This window comes from Nomascus leucogenys, chromosome 7b, assembly GCF_006542625.1.
Source record: "Nomascus leucogenys isolate Asia chromosome 7b, Asia_NLE_v1, whole genome shotgun sequence".
NCBI lineage: Eukaryota > Metazoa > Chordata > Mammalia > Primates > Hylobatidae > Nomascus > Nomascus leucogenys.
This window is the reverse complement of record NC_044387.1, coordinates 74,372,549-74,394,725: the sequence shown is the minus strand read 5'-3', so window position 1 is coordinate 74,394,725 and position 22,177 is coordinate 74,372,549. Positions and strand designations below refer to the sequence as shown.

Genomic DNA, 22,177 nt, shown 5'->3' with positions numbered 1-22,177 from the left:
AAATCCTCTGGTTTAGATTCAAACATGGACTAAATGGAAAAGTGTTGCAAAGGAAAAAGGTCCTCAGTTAACACTCTACATGGTTCTGGGTCTTGGAATGGTCATTATAGAGCCTGAGGGACTCAACTTGCCTGCAACATATGAAGTGTTGACTTAGACCAATACATTATTTTATTATTACCTGTCATAGAATTTATTTCCTATATAGTACAGGGTCTAAAGGAATTCTTTTGAGTTCTGTATTGTATTTAAGTTTAGGCAAATTTTGAACATTTTCTTTAGAAAGGGGAATCTCATTTTATTATTTTAAAGCAAATGTATCCATTTTCTGCCATGTCACCGTTGTCTTATCAATTATAATAAACACGCTTTATATTGCACTTGCATAATGTTTTTAAGTGAATGAAACTAGAATCAAACCTCACTAGTTCTTCACTCATATCAAAGAAAAGTTCTTTAAATATATCTTAACTATGGTTTCCTTATCTGCAAAATGGAAGTATCTAAGATAAAATTTCTTGAGTCCTCATGTAGGAAGAAACCTGGATTCATAAGGAATCAGTTCATAGCCTTATTCATTCTTTCTTTATAATTAATCATTATCTCTAGATTGATGTAGAAAAAAATGTTCTTTTTCCATAGTAACACAGTTGTGGGTTTTGCATAGGAAGCCCCCTGACCTTGAAAGGAAACAATGCTCCAGGAGCCCTTGACTCGCACTGTGTCACACCACTCCTGCAACATTTTCATTTGACACTCCTGCAACATTTTCATTTGACACTCCTGCAACATTTTCATTTGACACTCCTGCAACATTTTCATTTGACGATTTTTTTTTTCTTTGAGATGGAGTTTTGCTCTCGTTGCCCAGGCTGGAGTGCAATGGCACGATCTCGGCTCACTGCAATCTCCACCTCCCGGGTTCAAGCGATTCACCAGCCTCAGCCTCCCGAGTAGCTGAGATTACAGGCACCCACCACCACACCTGGCTAATTTTGTATTTTTTAGTGGAGATGGGGTTTCATTCACCATGTTGGCCAGGCTGGTCTCAAACTCCTAATCTCAGGTGATCCACCCGCCTTGGCCTCCCAAAGTGCCGGGATTACAGGTATGAGCTACTGCGCCCAGCCAGATTTGATGATTTTTGAGGTGGCATATGCACAAAGACCATTCTTGTCTTGTATTTGAAGCAGCTGCTCTTGTGTCAACTCTTGGAGGGTGTGTGTCACTGCACCAGTAAGTGTAAGTGTGGCACTTACACACCGGCTCTACCTGGCCAAAGACAGACCTGCCTATGCCTCAGAATCCCCTTTAAGGACTTGTGGCCATTGAAGGGTCTGACCTTAGATGACTCAGGCTACACTGGACTAGATGGACACCCTGGACCCTGACCTCTGTTAGTTAGCTGGAGTCATCTGAGTTGTTTCCTGTTGCTAACTGCACAAGCTGTGCTACCTGCAGTGCCTCTCCAGGGACTTGCTTTTGACTGCCACCTCCCCCTGACTCCTTTAGTCACCCCACTTTTGCTCTCTAAGGTTGCTATGTCTATGTCCCTCTGCCACACAGCTCCTATGTTTTATGGCTACCCAGTGGGGCTCTGTAGTCCTAAGGATCACCTTGGAGGTGACCAGATGCCTGTTACCATGCCTCTCATGATGATAGTGATCATGGTGATCCTGTCTAGCACTTTGACAAAGCCAGGAGCCTGCATAAAGTCGCCCCCACCATAGTCAAGGACAGATTCAGGTCTCATGGTGCCTTGAGACTCTGCTGGGTTAGCCCATAGACTTGGTTGGTCTCTGGGATATATTCTACTTCTTTACACATCAATCTATCTAATTATTGGTATTATCCCAAAGGAACAGGTTGAGTAGCCCCATTCCCCTGCATGTCTCTATTGAAGGGCTACTCAATCTGTGGCTCAAGATGAGACGCCAGAATTTCCCATGCTGCAGCCTTGACTTTGCCCCATGCTTTGCATTCCTTCTTGGGGATTCACCTGCAGAGTGGTCATCAGAGCACAGCCATTTCAGGCACTCTTGGTGATGTCTGCAACCATTTGAGCTTGAAATTGTTCCTAGAGTACCACTAGCTTATTCTAACACTGGTTTCCAGCTTTCTTATACTTGGGTGAACAATATCAAAAAAAACCACGGCCTAATACACCACTGAATTTAAAGTCTTTGGGATGGAATTTGACAGACATGTGTCCATAAATGCTGACCTAAATTGCCCTATCATCCGGAGAGAAGCTAGCTTTTGATTGTTTTTCTTGGCATGTATAAGACTAGCTACTGAGAGCTTTGAACATGTTTATAAGATTCACAACATTGCTGGCTGTTTTCTACAAGGAGTTATATAGTGAAATTTATCTCCATGACTTGATATTATAGCCTCTATCAATATTAGAAACATATTAATATACATTATAATTACTATAATACTCATAATATACACAAAATTACTGTATATAAATTACTATTATTATTACAGCTGTGATAAGCGCTTTCTGTACGTTACCTCAGTTACCTTGAGAGGTAATTATTTTGTATCCCCTTTGTGAAATACAGTTCAGAGAAATTAAAAACCTTGGCCAAAGGTATATAACTAATTAGTTGCCGAGAAGCTAGAATCCAACCTCACTAGTTATTTGCTCTCATATCAAGAACAAGCTCATTAAATAACTCTGAATTTCTAGTACAGTGGCTGATCCATAGTAAGTGTTCAGTACTATTAGTTGACTCCGAAAGCATCCAAGAGATACTGTTTGTATATAACATTTGTGCAAACGTAATCATATGCTGTAAAAGCAGTTTGCTAATAAAAGCATCCTTTTCTGGACACTTTTGTAAAGCTAGAGAGAATGTTCAACCATTGATTTACATCCTTTATGAGGAGATAATGAATTCTTTTTTTCCAAAGCAGTACAGCTGTTTATCCTGCCTTGCCACCCCCTTCTATTCTGCCTCAATTTTTTTTTTTTTTTTTGGAACAGAATCTCACTCTGTCACCCAGGTGGAGTGCAGTGGCGTGATCTTGGCTCACTGCAACCTCTGCCTCCCAGGTTCAAGAGATTCTCCTGCCTCAGCCTCCCGAGTAGCTGGGATTACAGTTGCCTGACACTGCGCCCAGCTAATTGTTTTATTTTAGTAGAGATGGGGTTTCACTATGTTGGCCAGGCTGGTTTCGAACTCCTGACCTCAGGTGATCCGTCTGCCTCGGCTGGCCGCCCAAAGTGCTGGGATTACAGGCATGAGCCACCATGCCCAGCTATTCAGTCTCATGCTTTTTCTGAGGACATTTTCCTGGGCTGATTTTGTGAGATATAGTAGGTTGGTGCAAAAGTGATTGTGGTTTTTCCCATTACTTTTAATAGCAAAAACAGCAATTACTTTTGCACCAACCTAATGTGGCAGGATGGTGAAAGGAAAGAGCACTGGCTTAGAAGGGGGAAGATTCTAGCTACTCATTTAACCACAAGGAGCCTTTGTTTCCTGTTATTTAAAATGATGAAATTTTTAAAAACAGGAAGGACTTCTGGTTTCAGCTCCAACATATAAAAAGCTTGGAAGTCAGCACTTTTATCTTACAACAAGAAAAAAACTGGCCAAACTGATTATCAATGGCTTTTCTTGGACCTATCAGAGAATTGAGGTCACAGGGAAAACCACCACCTCAAAATCTAGAGAAACAGGTGAATGCAGGAAATCACAGCTGAGATCTCCTTCCTGAAAGCAGAAGCCACAATGCCATATCAAATGTAGTAACTCTGAAGGATTGCTGGAAGCAGTGCATAAAGTAGTGTGAGAGTGAGAAACTCTTGGGAGCCACAGTCAGGGACCCCACATTTTGTTTAGGTTTTACCTCCAGCTACCCCACCAGGTTCTTACGATGAAAACCCAAGAAGCGCTCTCATGCTTCCAGCAGGGGAGGGGAAAAGTGACCACTTTGAAGCAGATCCAGAATGTTCTCCATAACAAGGCCTACCACAGCAAGGGAAAAGGTTGATCAGAGCTTCATCCAATATGAGGGGAGAGAACCCAACTCCAGCTCCCTCTAGCCTTCCTGTGTCACCAAAGGGGAAACAAAATAGTTGAGAAACACTTGTAAAGAACACCCCAGGGACACAGGCCTAAAAGAGACTTAACCATATGATAACAGAATGCTCCCACTATCCTTATACCCTGCCACCACATCAACAGGTATCCAGTGTAATAGCCAAAAGTTAGAGCTGAAAGAGCTGCAAGGCTTAGACTCTATATAAGAAGGAATGTTTAGGGAAACCCAAAGACAACAGCAGGGACAGAAACAAGGACCCTAGTGGAAATTGAAGACTTTGACACCTACAACTACAGCAAACATTAAACACAGCCCAACTCATAGCCAAATTAATAAAAACCTCACACTAAAGGCCTGTTTATCTCAGCTTCTATTACTCAATACATCATGTCTGCTTTTCAACCAAATATTACAAGTCATGCTAGAAGGAGAAAAAAAACACAATCTGAAGGGACAAAGAACCAGACTCAGATATGGCAGAGATTTTGGAATTATCAGACCAGGAATTTAAAATAATTATGATTAAAAAGTCAAACTCACAGAAGTAGAGTAGAATGGTGGCTACCAGAGGCCGTAGGGGGGTGGGTAGATGGGGAAGGGGAGATATTGGTAAACAAGTACAAAGTTTCAGTTAGATATGAGGAATAAGTTCTGGTATTCTATTGCACAGCATGGAGACTGTAGTTAACATTAATGTATTGAATGTCCCAAAATAGCTAAAAGAGGATTTTAAATGTTCTCACTGCAAAAAAATGATAAATATTTGAGGTGATAGATATGCTAATTAGCCTGATTTGATCATTTCACAATGTATACATGTACAGAAACATCACATTGTACTTCATAAATATATACAATTATTATTTTTCAATTAAAAATAAAATAAAACTTAAAATAATGATGGCTAATATGCTAAGATCTCTAATGGAAAAAATAGACAACATCCAGGTATAGATGTGTAATGTAATCAGAGAAGTAGAAACTTACAAAGAACCTTTTAAAATGCTAAAAATAAAACAAAAAAAAAATGGTACCAGAAAGGAAGAATGCCTTGAATGGCCTCATCGATAGATTGGACGAAGCTGAGCAAGGAATTAGTGAGCTTGAAGATAATGTCAGTAGAAACTTCCCTAAATGAGATGCAAAGAGAAAAAAAGAGTGAAAAGAAAATAGAACAGGATATCTAAGAACTATGGAACATTTTCAAAAAATATAACACACATACTGGAATACCAAAAGGAGAAGAATGAGATAATGGAACTGAAAAAATATTTGAAATAATAATGACCAATAATTTTTCAAGATTAAGGAGACACCAAACCACAAATCCAAGAAACTCAGAGAATACCAAGTAGGGTAAATACCAAGAAATCTGTACCTGGGTATATCAAATTCACACTACAGAAAGCCAAAGATGAAGAGAAAACCTTAAAAGCAGCCAGAGAGGGGAAAAAACAAACCATGCAAACAAGAAGAAAGTGAAGTAAAATATTTAAAGTATTGAAAGAAAAAACCCCAGCAGTCTAGGATTCTATATCCAGAGAAATTCACTTCCAAGTGAAAGAGGAATAAAGACTTTATCAGGCAAACAAAAAATGAGGAATTCATTACCAGTAGTTCTGGCCTGTAAGAAGTGTTTTTTAAAAGTTCTTCAGAAAGAAGTAAAGTCATTTAGGCCAGAAACTCAGATAATCTACATAAAGAAAGAAAGAGTGTCAGAGAAAGAATAAATAGAAATAAAACTTTTTCTTTCTTTCTTTCTTTTTCTTTTGAGACGGAGTCTCGCTCTGTCACTGGAGTATAATGGTGTGATCTCGGCTCACTGTACCCGTCATCTCCCAGGTTCAAGCGATTCTCCTGCCTCAGCCTCCCAAGTAGCCGAGATTACAGGCACCTTCCCCAACACCCGGCTAATTGTTGTATTTTTAGTAGAGACAGGATTGCACCATGTTGGTCAGGCTGGTCTCGAACTCCTGACCTCATGATCCACCCACCTCGGCCTCCCAAAGCGCTGGGATTACAGGCGTGAGCCACCATGCCTGGCCCTATTTCTTATTCTTAATTCCTCTAATAGATTAATTGTTCAAAGTAAAGATAGGAACAGTGTATTGGGTGATTATGTTATATGGATAATTGAAATGAATGATGGCAGTATTATAAGAAATGGGAGGGAGGAATTGGGATTTCTGTTATAAGGTACCTAGAATACCAATAAAGCTGTATAGTGTTATTTGAGAATGGACTTGGATTAGTTATGGATGTATTTTGCAAACTCTAGAGAAACCACTAGAAATAATTGTAAAGGAGTATAATTGATATACTAATAGAGGAGAGAAAATGGAATCTCATAAAATACCCAGTTAAAGCCAGAGAAGGCAGAGGGAGAGAGAGAAAGATGCAAGGAACAAGTGCAACAAATAGAAAATAGTTACATACATGGTAAATATTAATACAATTATATCAATAATCACTTCAAATGTGAATGGTCTAAATATAAAAATTAAAATACAAAGATTGTCAGAGTGGATTAATTTTCAAAAACAAGATGCAATTATATGTTGTTACAGATATATCAACAGTAAAGATTTGGAAAAAGATATTCCATACTAACACTAATCAAAAGAAAGCTGGACCAGCTATATTAATTTCAGACAAAGTGGACTTCAGAACAACGAAAATTATCGGGGATAAGAAAGGGCATTTGGCTTGGCACAATGGCTCATGCCTGTAATTCCAGCACTTTGAGAGCCCAAGGTAGGAGGATTGCTTGAGTCGAGCTCTAGACCAGCTTGGGCAACAAAGTGACACCCTATCTCTACCAAAAAAAAAAAAAAAATTAGCCAGATGTAGTGGCATGCACCTGTAGTCCTAGCTGCTTGGAAGCTGAGGAGGGAGGATCGCTTGAGCCTAGGAGTTCAAAACCAGTTTGGGTAACATGAGGAAACCTCATCTCTATAAATAATTTAAAAATTAGCCAGGCATAGTGGCATGCTCCTGTAGTCCCAGCTACTCCAGAGGCTGAGATGGGAAAATGGCTTGAGCCTAGGAGGTCAATGCTGCAATGAGCCATGATCTCTCCACTGCACTCCAGCCTGGGCAACAGAGTGAGACTCTGCCTCAAAAAAAGAAAGAAAGAAAGAAAGGGCATTACATAATGATAAAGGGGTCAGTTATTCAAGAAGATATTCTTAATATGTATGCATCTAACAAAAGATCATCAAAATATATGAGACAAAAACTGATAGAACTGCAAAGAGAAATCAACAAATTGACCATTATAGTTAAAGATTTTAATACGTCTCTTTTAGTAGTTGATAGATCAAGCAGGCATAAAATTAGTAAGGACATAATTGACTGAACAGTTCCATTCATCAGCTTGCTCTAAATGACATTTATAGAATACTTCATCCAACAACAACAGAGTATATATTCTTCTTGACATCACATGGAACATTCACCAAAATACACCACATTCTGAGCCATAAAACACTCCAAAATAAATTTAAAAGAATAGAAATTATACAATCTATGCTCTCAAACCACAATGAATTAAACTAGAAATTAATAACAGAAAGCATGGAAAATTCCAAAATATTTGCAGATTAAATAACATAATACTAAACAACACATGGGTCAAAGAAGAAACTCCAGAGAAATTTTAAAATAATTTAAATGAAAATGAAAATGCAACTTATCAAAATTTCTGGGATGCAGCAAAAGCAGTGCTTAGAGGAAAATTTATACCATTGAATGCATATATTAGAAAAGAAAAAAGTCTAAAATCAATAATCTAAAAATCCACCTGAGGAAACTAGAAAAGGAAGAGTAATTTATGCCTACAACAAACAGAAAATAAATAATATAAATTTTGGCAAAAATTGATGAAATTAAAAATAGGAAATCAGTAGAGGAAACACAATGAAACCTAAAGCTGGTTCTTTGAAAAGATCAATAAATTTGATAAACCTCTAGCCAGACTAACCAAGAAAAAAAAAAGAGAAAACACAAATTACTAATATTATAAAAGAAAATTGGGCTAGGCTTAGTGACTCACACCTGTCATCCCAGCACTTGGGAGGCTGAGGTGGGAGGATCACTCGAGGCCAAGAGTTCAAGACCAGTCTGGGCAACATAATGAGACCCCCATCTCTACAAAAAATTTGAAAATTAGCCAGGCATCATGGCACGTGCCTGTAGTCCTAACTACTCAGGAGGCTGAGGCAGGAGGATTGCTTAAGCCTAGGAGTTGGAGGTACAGTGAGCTATGATTATGCCACTGCATTCCAGCCTGGGTCACAGAGTGAGGCCCTGTCTCCCTAAAAAAAGAGAAAAGAAAATGAGATCAGGCCGGGCGCGGTGGCTCACGCTTGTAATCCCAGCACTTTGGGAGGCCGAGGCGGGCGGATCACGAGGTCAGGAGATCGAGACCGCAGTGAAACCTCGTCTCTACTAAAAAATACAAAAAAATTAGCCGGGCGTGGTGGCGGGCGCCTGTAGTCCCAGCTACTCGGAGAGGCTGAGGCAGGAGAATGGCGTGAACCTGGGAGGCGGAGCTTGCAGTGAGCCGAGATTGCGCCACTGCACACTCCAGCCTGGGCGACAGGGCGAGACTCCGTCTCAAGAAAAAAAAAAAAAAAAAAAATGAGATCATCATTACTAATCCCAAGGACATAACAAGAAAAGGCTACAAACAATTCTATGCCCACAAATTTGGATAAATTAGATGAAGTGGGCTAATTCTTTGAAAGACACAAACTATACCAAAACTCGCACAAGGAGAAATAGATGAACTGAATAGGCCTATATCAATTTAAAATTTCAATCAATAATTAATAACCTTCCAAAAAAGAAAGCACCAAGCCCAGTTAGTTTCACTGCTAAATTCTACCAAATATTTAAAGAAGAAATGATACCAGTTCTCTACAATCTCTCCCAGAAAATAGAAACAAAGGGAGTACTTGCAAATTCATTCATTGAGGCCAGCATTACTCTCATAAAAAAACCAGAAAGACAAAGTTGGAGGACTGACACTGCCCAATTTCAAGACTTACCGTATGAAGGCATTCCAAGAAAAGGAAACTGTAGACCAAAATCTCTTGAAAACATAAATCCAAAAATCCTCATCAAAATATTAGCAAATCAAATCTAATAATGTATAAAATGAATTATACACCACAATCAAGTGAGATTTATTCCATATATGAAAGGCTGACTCAACAATTAAAAATCAATTTATGTAAATAATCACATCAAGAGGCTAAAGAAGAAAGCCCTATGATCATATCAATAGATGTAGCAGAAGCATTTGGCAAGGTCTAGCATGCATTCATGTAAAACTCTCAGCAAACTAGGAATAAAAGGGAATTTCCCAACTTCATAAAGAGTGCCTACAGAAAGCCTAGAACTAACATACCTAATGGTGAGAAACTGGATGATTTCCCTCTAAGATAAGGAAGAAGGAAAGAATGTCCTGTCTCACCACTCCTATTCAACATTGTACAGGAAGTCCTTGCTAGTGCAGCAAGATAGGAAATAAAAGGTATACAGATTAGAAAGAAAAATTAAAACCGTCTTACATGATTGTCTATATGGAAAATCTCGAAGAATCAACATAAACTCATGGAAATAATAAGTGATTATAGCAAGGTTGGAAGATACAAAGTAAATATACAAAAGTCGATTGTTACCAGTAATGAACCATTGGAATTTGAAATTAAAACACAATACCATTTACAGTTGCACCAAAAAAATATAAATACTTAGGCATAAGTCTATCAAAATATGTACAGGATCTATACAGAGAAAAGAGATATAAATTAATGGAAAGGTTATTCCATATTCATAGATTGGAAGATTCAATATCATTAATATGTCCAGTCTTCCTGACTTGATCTATAGATTAAACACAATCTCAACTAAAATCTCAACAAGGTACTTTGTGTCTATCAACAAACTGATTCTACAGTTTATGTGGAAAAGCAAAAGACCCACAATAGACAGCACAACACTGAAAGACAAAGTTGGAGGACTGACACTGCCCAATTTCAAGACTTACTGTAAAGCTACAGTAATAAATATAGCGTGGTACTGGTGAAAGAATAGACACATAGGTCAATGGAACAGAATAGAGGGCCCACAAATAGACCCTCAAACAAATGCAGTCAACTGACCCATGACAAAGGACCAAAGGCAATTCAATAGAGAAAGGATAGTCTTTCCAACAAATGGTTGTGGAACAACTGGATTTTCATATGCAAAAAAAAAAAAATAGACACAGACACAGAACATACAATACACCTTTTAGAAAAATTAATTCAAAATGAATCTTGGGCCTAAATGTAAAATGCAAAACTATAAGACTTTGAGAAGATAACTTAGGAAAAAAATCTAGGTTTACTTGTATTCGATGATGAGTTTTTAGATATGGTACTAAAAGCATGATCCATGAGAGAAAATATAAATAAGGTAGATTTTATTGAAATTAAAAACTGCTATGGAAAAGATACTGTTAAGAGAATGAGGCCAGGCATGGTGGCTTAAGCCTGTAATCCCTGCCTTTGGGAGGCCGAGGCAGGCAGATCACTAGGTCAGGAGATCGAGACCATCCTGACTAACATGGTGAAACCCGTCTCTACTAAAAAATACAAAAAATTAGCTGAGTGTGGTGGCGGGTGCCTGTAGTCCCAGCAACTCGGGAGGCTGAGGCAGGAGAATGGCGTGAACCCAGGAGGCAGAGCTTGCAGTGAGCTGAGATCAAGCCACTGCACTCCAGCCTGGGTGACAGAGCGAGACAACATCTCAAAAAAAAAAAAAAAAAGAGAGAATGAAAAAACAAGCCAGACTTGGAGAAAATATTTGCAAACACATATATCTGATAAAGGACTTGTATCCAAAATATACTTAAAACTCAACCACGAGAAAACAACTCATTAAAAATGGCAAAAGATCTGGATTAACTTATGTAATTAATTACACATGTAATTAATTAATTCCTACTAAGGAAAACTTACAGATGGCAAATATGCGTATGAAAAGGAGCTCATCATCTCATCATGTGTCATTAGAGAATTAAGGCAATAATAAGATAACACTACACACCTATTAGAATAGCTAAAATTCAAAAAACTGACGATACCAAATACTGATGACAATGTGGAGTAGCAGGAACTCTCATTGTTGGGAATGCAAATAATGGTAAAGCTATTTTTGAAGGCTGTTTGGCAGTCTCCCACAAAGCTAAACATAGGCTTACTATATAATCACTCTACCGAGTATGTACCCAGTTAAATTGAAAACCTACATTCACACAAAAACCTGCATGCAAATATTTATAGCACCTTTATTCATAATTGCCCAAAACTGGTAGCAACCAAGATGTCCTTTAAAAGCTGGATAAACTGTGGTACATTCATGCAATGGAATATTATTCAATAATGAAAAGAAAGAAGCTATCGCATCATGAAAAGACATGGATGAACTTTGGTGAAACAAGTCATAGTGAAACAAACCAATGTGAAAAAGCTACATACTGTATGGTTTCAATTATATGACATTCTGAAAACCACAAAACTATAGAGACAGTAAAACAATCAGTGGTTTGGGGGGAAGAGAGGAAAATAAATAGGTCAGGAATTTTGGAGTAGTAAAATTAATTTGTGTAATATTGTATTTGTGGGTACGATATATTACGCATTTGTCAAATGTCATAGACCTGTACAGCACAAAAACTGGACTTCAAAATATGAACATTTTTAAGAATCATTTAGGAGGTTGGGGGATTCCAGGGAGAAATGCAGACTATGCAAGAGGATCTAACTGCATTAAAAATATGGAAAACAACCTCACTGAAGGGTAGAGAGGGGAAAAGTATCGTCCCCTCTCCAAGTAACTTTGGAAATGAGCAGAGTCTTCTCTCCTCCAAGTAACTTTGGAAATGAGCAGAGTCTGTAAGACGAAGGCAATAGGAACTGCAAAAAAGCACTGTATTCCACTTGATAAAATTGTTCCCATGGGGATACAAATTAATTATCATACTGCTCTGTATGTACACAGGAATTGAACAACTAAGTAAATAGCAGCTAGTGGGAGCCAGGTTACTTACTGTTGGAATGGGAGTTTACAGAAAAGCAAGGGATGGAAGTTAGAAAAAAAGTAGGAAGTGCACTTATAGTAATATGTGTAAAAGCTTTGTACCCTGAATGTATTATTATTTATGCATATTATTTTTACCCTGAAGGTATTATTCATTATAAGGATTATTATTTTCACATTCTTTTATGCATAATTCAGATCATGTACTTAAAGAGGACACAGACTAATTCAAAAAGCTCAGAATATTTTCAGATACAACTTTTTAAGAAGTATGCCCGTCTTCTGAAGTGGTCTTTTAAATTTGTCTAGATAGATTATGTTCTGTGGTCTGTAGGAGCTGTGTACATCAGAGCAGCTTATTATAAATGCCTAAAGCAAAAGAAATGGTTTATTTAGAAAATAAAGTATAGAAATATAATGTTAACTGCTCCTATGTGATGTCAAAAGTGGAAAGAAGGTGGAAAATTCTTATTTTACGTGGGATACTACTAAATACCTGGATGTTTTCAAATAGTCACATTTTTAGCACAGCATAGTCCAAGCATCTGGGTATTTGAATTTTTCCCTTTCCAGCTGGTAATCTTGATATGTTATAGATGTAGGCAAAGCCTCAAAGTTAAATCATTTCCAAATGCTTTGAACAGCATTTAACTAGAAATAAAATTTCATTCAACATCACCCTCTCCACCTTCTTTTATGTGCAGTTACTTTCCATATCTGCAGCAAGTAGACAGAAGAGTGCCAAAAAAGAATCCTTCTCTGACTTTACAAATCAGTGGAAGGCCTGATGACTACATGCCCAGAACTTGGGTTTCAGACACACTATTAACTTGCCTCAATACAGTGCAAATAATTTTCCAGATTGAAGCATTGCTCTGTTTAAATCAAACTTCCTGCCTATTAATAGCTGTGAAATACTAGAAAATATTACTGGGGCAATAAAGCATTGTGTCTGCTCAAATCTTTTTAAAATGAGGCAAGACACAAATACATACATACTTAAATACATATGTACATAACATTGCAGAATCTCCTTTAAAAGTTTAAATAACAAAATCAGCCATCTAGATTGACATGGAGATTAAAAAAAGTGAACCAACTGAATTTCTAAGGAACCTTTGTATGCCAACAATCCATTTCCATATTTTCTTCTTTTTTTTTTTTTTTTTTGTTTTTTTGGTTTTTTTTGTTTGAGACAGAGTCTTGCTCTGTCACCCAAGCTGGAGTGCAGTGGCACGATGTCAGCTCACTGCAACCTCTGCTTCCCAGGTTCAAACAACTCTCACGCCTCAGCCACCCAAGTAGCTGGGATTCCAGGCATGTGCCACCTCGCCCAGCTAATTTTTGTATTTTTAGTAGAGATGGGTTTTCACCATGTTGCCCAGGCTGGTCTCAAACTTCTGGCCTCAAGTGATCCACCCATCTCGGCCTCCCAAAGTCCTCAGATTACAGGCATGAGTCACCACGTGCCAACCCATACTTTCTTCCTACTTGCTTTATATTCACACTCTCCTTCATTGTCTTTTACTAATAGCAGCATTGTTTCCTGGGTATTTTTTATGATAATTTTCTGCTTACCTCTGAGCACACCACTGCCCTCCCTCCACCATCCCACCACCCTCCACACACAAATGATTGCAGATAGTTTGGGATTTGCAGTGCAGAGGAAATGAACACACATAATTTATTTTTTTTCTTTTTTTCCTTGTTTCCTTGTTTCCTTCCTTCCTTCCTTCCTCCCTCCCTCTCTCTCTCTCTTTCTCTTTCCTTCTTTCTTTTAATATTGCACGGCCCATTCATCATTCTGTACAATTAGACAAATGAAAGGTATATTTGTTTTGGCTTGATCTGTAATTCTTTTCAGATTCATTATGTGCATGGCAACACAAAAAAACCATGGTACTTTTGGGCAGCATCTGATTCATCAGGAAATTCCTCCTGCTATAATATGTGGTTGGGGAGAACATGAGTGATGTGATCCAGATGCATGAGCTACCTGTTGCCAGTAGTGCAGATGTGTTTTATACACACATGCCCAGATGGTGACCCCTGTGGCATTATTAATGAATTCCAGATGCCAGGCTTCCTTCTTTGCATGTATGTGCCTTGATTTCACGTATTTCATGTGTTTATTTATGAGGGACAGCATTCCTACATTTCGTATATGGCAGTTACTATTTAAAATGAGAACTTTTAACTGCTCTGGAAATTGATAAAGAATCTTTTAAACTGATACGAAATGTGTCTCTCATTTCAAAATGACTACCCATGCAATCATTGAATTCACAGAGCAAATTACTGAACTTTCCCTTCATATATTGAGAAAATATGGTGCTGGGTTACATTTTAAAGATAGTTAAGAAATAAAATATTTGCATACATAATACATTCTAATGATTTTTTGCTTTCTTTTCCTTTTTGATCTCCAAAGCCTATTTTTAAAAGTACCATGTCTGTACATTGAACATTGTTATTCACTATTAATTAAATCTGGGCATCAAGAGAAATTTGACATCTTCTAGAAATTGTTCATACTTACAGATCTATAGGAAGAGAACTGGTTTTATTAAAATATAGTCCAGCTGTAGCTCCAAACTATCATGGATTGTAACTCCATGGATTAGAAGAAATTGATTAGTCTTATATTTTGGCTTAGATCTAAAGTATAAAATATAAGAGCATAGTAGTTCCACTGAATTAAAATGAACCAACTCAAATTTTTATTTTAAAAAACTCCAGTATTTTATGGGGAAATATAAAAATGAATCAAATTCTTAAAATAGAAAGGAAAAATGCAAATGACAGATGATCAGACTTTGAAAGATGAAGTTCATGTCCATTTCCTTCTTTACTACCAGAAGTAATGATCTTTTAAGTCAGCAAATGTATAATTTATGATAAAGAACTATCTCCAAAATCAGCTACAGAAAATAAATGACCAATATGCTGATGAGATTTTTGTTGAGGTGCTACACACTTTTTTTTTTTTAAGACAGGGTCTAACTCTGTCACCCAGTGCAGTGTCATGATCTCAACTCACTGCAGCCTCGACCTCAAGGGCTCAGGTGGTCCTCCCACCTCAGCCTCCTGAGTAGCTGGGACTACAGGCACACACCACCATGCCTGGCTAATTTTTGTAGAGACAGGGTTTGGCCATATTGCCCAGGCTGGTGTCAAGCTCCTGAGCTCAAGAAATCCATCCACCCCAGCCTCCCAAACTGCAGGGATTACAGGCATGAGCCACCACACCTGTCCATGGTGCTGCATACTTTTACTGTCAATAGCAGAGGGTCAAAGTTGCTGAATGCTTAAGTAAGCACATCTTGAGTCTTGGTTACTTAGCATATGGTTTTGGGTCCTCTTGAAAACTATTCTACTTCCTTAAGTAAAGCTTGTTTTTCCTATTTGTGTATGTGTATTTATCTCAATTTCATAAAGGTTCTAACTCATTCATTTTCCACACCCACAAAGTAGGATGGAAATTTAAAGCAGTTATCTGATAAATGGAGGCAAGAGTAAAGAGTGGATATTTTTTCCCTGAAAGTATTCCTTGAAGTTAAAAAAACAAAAATGTAAGTTATAGGATTTGTTCCCGAACTCCTCAGATACTCACCTCAGACTTGCTCTGTGTGTGTTTTTGTTCAAGTGCATATCTATGATAACAACTCTAGGGTTCTCTGAAAGAAGATTCAGAGCAATTCTAAGAAGACTTCAGATCATTTATGAGGATGGAGCAATCAAAGGAGAATGATGAGCCTGGGAAATGTCTTCTTATCTGACATTGAAAGAAGAATGGCTGTGGCCTTGCCTTTCTCATTTCTATCTTGAAGTCTTGTCCAAGAGCTTTGGTTATTGACCTTAGACTATTATCACCAAGACCTGTTTAAAGGATCCAACAATAAATCCATAGACTCTTTTGTTTTAAACCTCCCTTTTCTATTGCAAAGATTGAGAAGGTAAAGAAAACAAATGGCAGCAGCCTTTTTAATACTCAGGATGATGAATATGCGATAAGCAAGTTCTAACTACTCTTCCCACATTGCTGGCAGACTTCATTAACTGATCATAAGACTCTACCACTAAACCAGGATCCAGGCTCGGAATCCTCAACAGCGCACTGCAGGCTACCACTAAAAATTATTTAATGTACACCCTTGAGACAAAAACCTCTTTGCCATTCCCCTTATGTTCATTCTGAGCAAATAATAGTTGGTTAGTCTGAATGCGAAAAAATATAAAAGACCAAAAGATATTGGTATTGATTAAAGCTGTCTGCTTTTCCCAAGAGGGGTGACTAGCTGGTATAAGGCCTACTTCGAAGAGTAGGAGTGTAGCTATGGTAACCATATCACATCAGTGACCCACAGACAGTCAGTTCACTCTGCCCTGCTCCCTGACCTATGGGAGTGGGACCAGATTAAAGGACCCTCTGAAGGCTACTTGGACTCAGGTCAATGGCATAGGTCACAAAGGGTTTATGCACCAAATGAACAGGAAACCTTGCAGAGTGCCCTGGGACTGCAGGCAGAAGACATCCCAGGGGCTTCTCTGAAACTCTGACCTCCACTTCCTCCTTTGACATTGCTGTCACTTTCATATGGGCACGTGATAGTAACAAAACCCCTGGGCTCTATGTAGTGCAGTATGGTTTTCGGAGTGCTTTCCATTCCTGATCTCGTTTGATCCCCGCGCCTCAGTCAGTGCAGGGAAGCAGTGCAAGCATCCGTACCCTCAATTATATAACTAAAGTGAGGCTCCCTTGTCCAAAATCACATCTCTATGGAGGCCCCAAAGGCCTTTCATCTAAAATAGTCAGATGAAAGGAAGTGACAGAAGGCAAGTATTTTGGATTGTTTCCCATTGGAATTTTCAGATAATTGTGCCCATACTCTCCATAGCCTGGCCTGTCTAGGGAAGCTTACAGTTTAATGGTGAACCAGTTGCATGGTACAGACGTGATGGTGAAGGTGGTTCTCCCAGAGATGCTTCAGACTCATTTAATAATGGAGACGCCATTTGGGCACTTGGTCATTGAAAGAGACTTCCTGTTCATTTCTCTGACAGCTGGTGACCTTGTTGCAGATGTGGGTTGTCCCCTTATATTTCACAATAAAACTATACTGGTGGCGGTTTCTGTCTATGTGGGGGATGTTCTCCATTATTACCAGTTACATCCTCTTCAGAGCTACCCGAAAACCCCTCTCAGGAAGGACACCACGGTATGTATTCCATACATTCCTTCCCCAGGAGCCCCTTTATTTTAAATATTAAAAAGCATATTTTATTGCCATTTTCCTGGGTTGGGGAGTAGGGGGGGTTACATTTCTTTTACGTGTCTTTTACCTTTGGTAGCAAAACAGTTGAGAAATTAGCTACACTGCTCTTAGTTTGCCTTCATTATTTAATGGGAATTCAGATATGCATGTAAAATTTATTACTTCAAATATTAGCTAGTGAAATGCAGAAGAAAGAGAAGTGAAACTATTGTTTAAAATTTCTAGAGCATTATTTGCAAGTTTATTTTTACCTCAGCATTTTTCTTTATTCCACTATAAGTTGTGTCACATATTTTAAAACAGAGCAAGAGTTGAAAGTTGTGTTTCAACCTGAAAATATATAATAAATCATAAGTCATGGACAACTTATTACTCTAATAACAAATGATGGTTTAATATTCCAATGGTCACTTTAATTACCATTGTCAGCCTCCAAAGATTTGTATAACTCCATTGTATCATTCACAAATCTTTCCAAAGTGTTTATCATCACATACTGCGCCCACAGGCTTGCTTTTGCCCTCCCTGTTCTGTGGATAAAATCCAAATCCTCATCGAGATAAAACTGGAATGAGATAAAGTGTGTAAAATGTAAAACAGTGATAAGACAATGCTAAATTTGGCCTTTTGGGAGAATAAATCATAAGCTTCAGTGAAATACTTTTATGATTATTTAGACATTTGTTTTCATCCTCTAAAAATGTAGGAAACACGTATGTCAACTTTTCCTTCAAGTTAGGAGACGGAAAAATATCCAATGAGAAATCAGATAAATAAATGTGATGATAAAAATGGATATCCAAATACATGAATTCATGTTATGAGTATTTTAGTTTAGTCCCACTAAACTAAAGAGGAAGAGGTCTGGGTGGTGGTAGGAGACCTTATAAACTGGCCAATTTGGGATCTTGGACAGCACTTGTAGTGTCTGGCTTATCAATTGGTAAAGTGAATATGGTACCTTTCTCGTTCTTAGAAAATATTCTAAGTTGTTTAAGATTTGTGAAAGTGCTCTGAGTTTGGGATGAATCAAAATGTGCTTGTTTTCATCCCCTGGATATAATCTATGTTGTATTTCTGTGAGAATGGTTCGCCTATCCACTGTATAATGAATTACCTACCTAAAGGCAGTGTTTTTGTGCACATCAGTTCATGCAATGCAGAGGAACTTTATTACAAGAAATACCCAAATGCTGCCTCATTACCCTTTATGGCTTGCATATGTCCGCTCACTTTCCCATGCCCAAAGCATGTCCTCTCAGCTTCTTCCTGCCTGCACAACTCCAAGCCCTAGAGGATAGTCTGAGAGTCAAGAGGCTCCACTGATATTGTAAAGCAAACTCAGCTGCCATTTGAAGAGACGTCAGTGAGCAAGGTGAAGTAGGGGCCTCTTCTAGAAGAGCAGTCAGGATGGAGCTCCTGTACATAAGAAGCAATAGGCCCCAGAATTACCATGGATCTTTGCTTAATTATTATATTACAGGTGAGTCACATTTTAACTATCTTCCATTTGGAAGCAGAGGATTTCATTACAGGCTAGGGGAGCTGGATGAAGAAATCAGCATTGCTGTATAAGGCAGACCCATAAGCAGTGGTCTCCAGCACCAGCAGTTCAAAGCCTACTGTTCCTCTTTGAGAGCATATCAAGCTCTTGTTTCAGGATAGGGTGCCCAGAGAAGGAGAAGTGAGTTTCCTCTCAACTACAGTTGGTTTGTCTGGCAAGCAGTGAAGTTCAGGGTCAGAAATAAGCCACACACGCGGTGGCTCATGCCTGTAATCCCAGCACTTTGGGAGGCCGAGGTGGGTGGATCGCCTGAGGTCAGGAGTTTGAGACCACCCTGGCTAACATGGTGAACTCCTGTCTCGACTAAAAATACAAAAATTAGCCAGGTGTGGTGGCAGATGCTTGTAATCCCAGCTACTCGGGAGGCTGAGGCAGGAGAATCACTTGAACCCAGAGGCAGAGGTTGCAGTGAGCCAGGATCGCGCCATTGCACTCTAGCCTGGACAACAGAGCAAGACTCCACCTCAAAAAAAAAAAAAAACACACACACACACACACACACACACACACACCTGAGCCACAAATAGCTGGGCTTGATCACATCGAATCCAACCCAAGGCCAAGCTTTCCTTTTGGAGGCTGCTCTGAAGAAGTTACACAATCTCCTATCTGGCTTATCTGCCTTACAGTGTAAGTCTGGGTAGCAAGGAAGTTCTGGACTCTACTGTTCCTGAAAATAGGTGCCCCCAATAAGCAGGAAAATGGCAGGAGAAGTGGGGCTTGAGATTTGGAAAACCGAACACATCCATAACAGTGATATGACACATTGAGCATTTAGTGTGCCAAGTCAATAAACATCAATACATTAGCTCACACAATCTTCAGAACAACCTTAGGAGCTAGTGTTATCCTCACGTTATAAATTAGGCAACCATAGGAAGCAATGCCAAGTAAATTGACCAAAGTCCCATGGGCAGTAAGCAGCAAAGCCCTGGATCAGACCAAAGAACTACTTGGCTGCAAAGCTCCTGCTCCCAAAAGCATTCTATGGCTTCATTAATTCAACAAACCGCTTTGCACAGAGAAACCCTGCAGTTTAAAGGTTATTAGTCCTAGAACATCTCTAATGCTGGCAGAAGTTTGAGAGAGGCCCCTTAAGGCAGGGAGATGGGTCACCAGTGTGTGTGGAGTTCAAGGAACCATATTCTGGTACTGGCAGGTGTTGGGGGCCTAGTAGAGGGGACCTTCTCAGAGCTTGCCTGTTTCTCCATCATCACCACTTTTAGCAACATAAACTTCCACCTTGATCTGGCTGCCCTGAGCAATGATCTAAGCTGCTCAGTACTGACAAATGAAAAGAACCATGGCTCAAGAGTCACTGTGACAGAAAGACCCCAAAAGCCTTCTCTGGCTTCCTTTCAAGGCCACACAGCCTCACAGTAATTTCAGCCAACTTCTGCAGCCCATGCAAGTTTCTGTCTCCACGTAACTCACCCCTGCCTACTCCCCCACGCAGCTCACCCCTGCCCGCTCCCCCACGTAGCTCACCTCTGCCCGCTCCCCCACGCAGCTCACCCCTGCCCGCTCCCCCACATAGCTCACCCCTGCCTACTCCCCACTGGGGCAGGATCACACCTGGTGGAGGAGGTGGTAGCACAGACACCCTTGAATATCAGTTGCTTCAAGTGCAGAAGGCAGTTCACCATAGAAGTGATGTATATGACAACTCATTTCACGGGCTAGCCCACAACCCATTTAAACCGTGATGTTCAGAAGGTCCCTTCTGACTGGAACTCAGTGAAAAATAGAGCACCTATTAAAATCATATTGAAACCTTATGCTAGTAATATCATAGATCTTAAGCATTTGGTGCAATGGCTCCAACAGGGAGTAAGCTGGGGAAGGTGAGAGAGTCAGAGACAGGGCTCAGGGCTTGGGGGTGAGAGGGTGGGGCTAAATCTCTGGAGCGAGACTCTGAATGCAGTTTGGAGTGAAAGGCAGGAAAGAGACTCCAAGAGGATGTGCAGGGAAAGGGATGTGAGGCAAACAGGGCCTTCTGCCATTGCCCACCCTTGTAAGCAGCTTTCCAGCCACCTCTTCATTTTCTTTGAGCAATAAAGATAAGACCCCAGCTTTTCCATCCACCACCTCTTGTACCAATGGGCATAGCCCCTCTGCTGTGGCCCTCCAAGAATGGAACTGGGCTCCCAGCCTCTTCCCCCATCCTCCTAGACATGAAGCTGTCACATGGTCCTTCTTGTAGTTTTTTTCTAAGGGCCTTTACTGCCAATGAAGAAGGAAACCAGCAGAGGGGAGGGCTTCCTTCTAGATTCTCTCCACTCACCCTCCATCCTCATCCTTTTCCTTCTCCACTTAGACCCTTTAGGAACAAGGAAAGGCCTTGGAAAGTCACAGAGGGTGCTGGGGTACACGCAGGATCCTTCCACACAGCAGAAGGAAATAGCCTGGGGCTCTCGTCATTTCATCCCCTGGGCTAGGGGAGGGCTCTTTGGGTGGAGGGGACATGGGATGAGGGCTGGGCCCACTACTGGTGATATCTGAACTGGGGCTGGGGGAAAGGGGGCAACAGAACAAGAGGGAAGAAAAACTCCTGGGGAAGAAGTTCTGGACTCCCCTTTGACTTCTCATCCCACCTTTTGTTCACCTCCAAGGCGCTCCTGCTGAAACCACTCAAGATTAACCCTAGGACCAAATGAGAAGGGAGCGGTGTGGGGAGGCACGGTCCCAGGAAGAGTAACCATTCCTGAAGGCTATTTTTAAGTGAAGCACGTGAGGGACGTAGACACATGTAAAAAGAATTCACATATGCATATACACAGAAACACATGAGCATGATAGTTCTATTCATATAATGCTTATTGCTTTATACATCTGTGTTCTGTGTGTTTTAAATATAATTTTAGAAACTAAAAACTGATTTGTAAGTCTTTGAAAAAGACAAAATATTTTATAATATTACCACGTTCTGAGTTTCTCCCCATTTTTCACTCCACAGATTGGTCTACAAATGGTTTCTTTTGATCTACAAACTCAGCTATGCATTTGGTGTTGTGGGTTACTTGGCGATCATGTTTACAATGTGTGGATTCAATCTGTTTTTCAAGTAAGTATCTCTAATTAAGACATTAATATCTCCAAGCACTTGCTTGGCACACTCACCTCATCGTGTTCTCTTAATCCGGAAGCATCTGGCCCTACAATTTTCCATGCACACATGTTTTATAGT

General features: G+C 39.6%; 1 protein-coding gene across 3 annotated transcripts in view; it reads left to right on the top strand.

Moving 5' to 3' along the window:
* RNF175 (ring finger protein 175) overlaps window positions 1-22,177 on the top strand; it is a 49,970-nt gene that overhangs the window by 14,745 nt on the left and 13,048 nt on the right. For all 3 annotated transcript variants that reach the window (XM_030816254.1, XM_003257855.3, XM_030816255.1), the window contains exons 4-5: window positions 17,215-17,369; window positions 21,947-22,054. In XM_030816254.1, coding sequence (XP_030672114.1) covers window positions 17,215-17,369; window positions 21,947-22,054 — 263 coding nt within the window. The remainder of the gene's footprint in view (window positions 1-17,214; window positions 17,370-21,946; window positions 22,055-22,177) is intronic.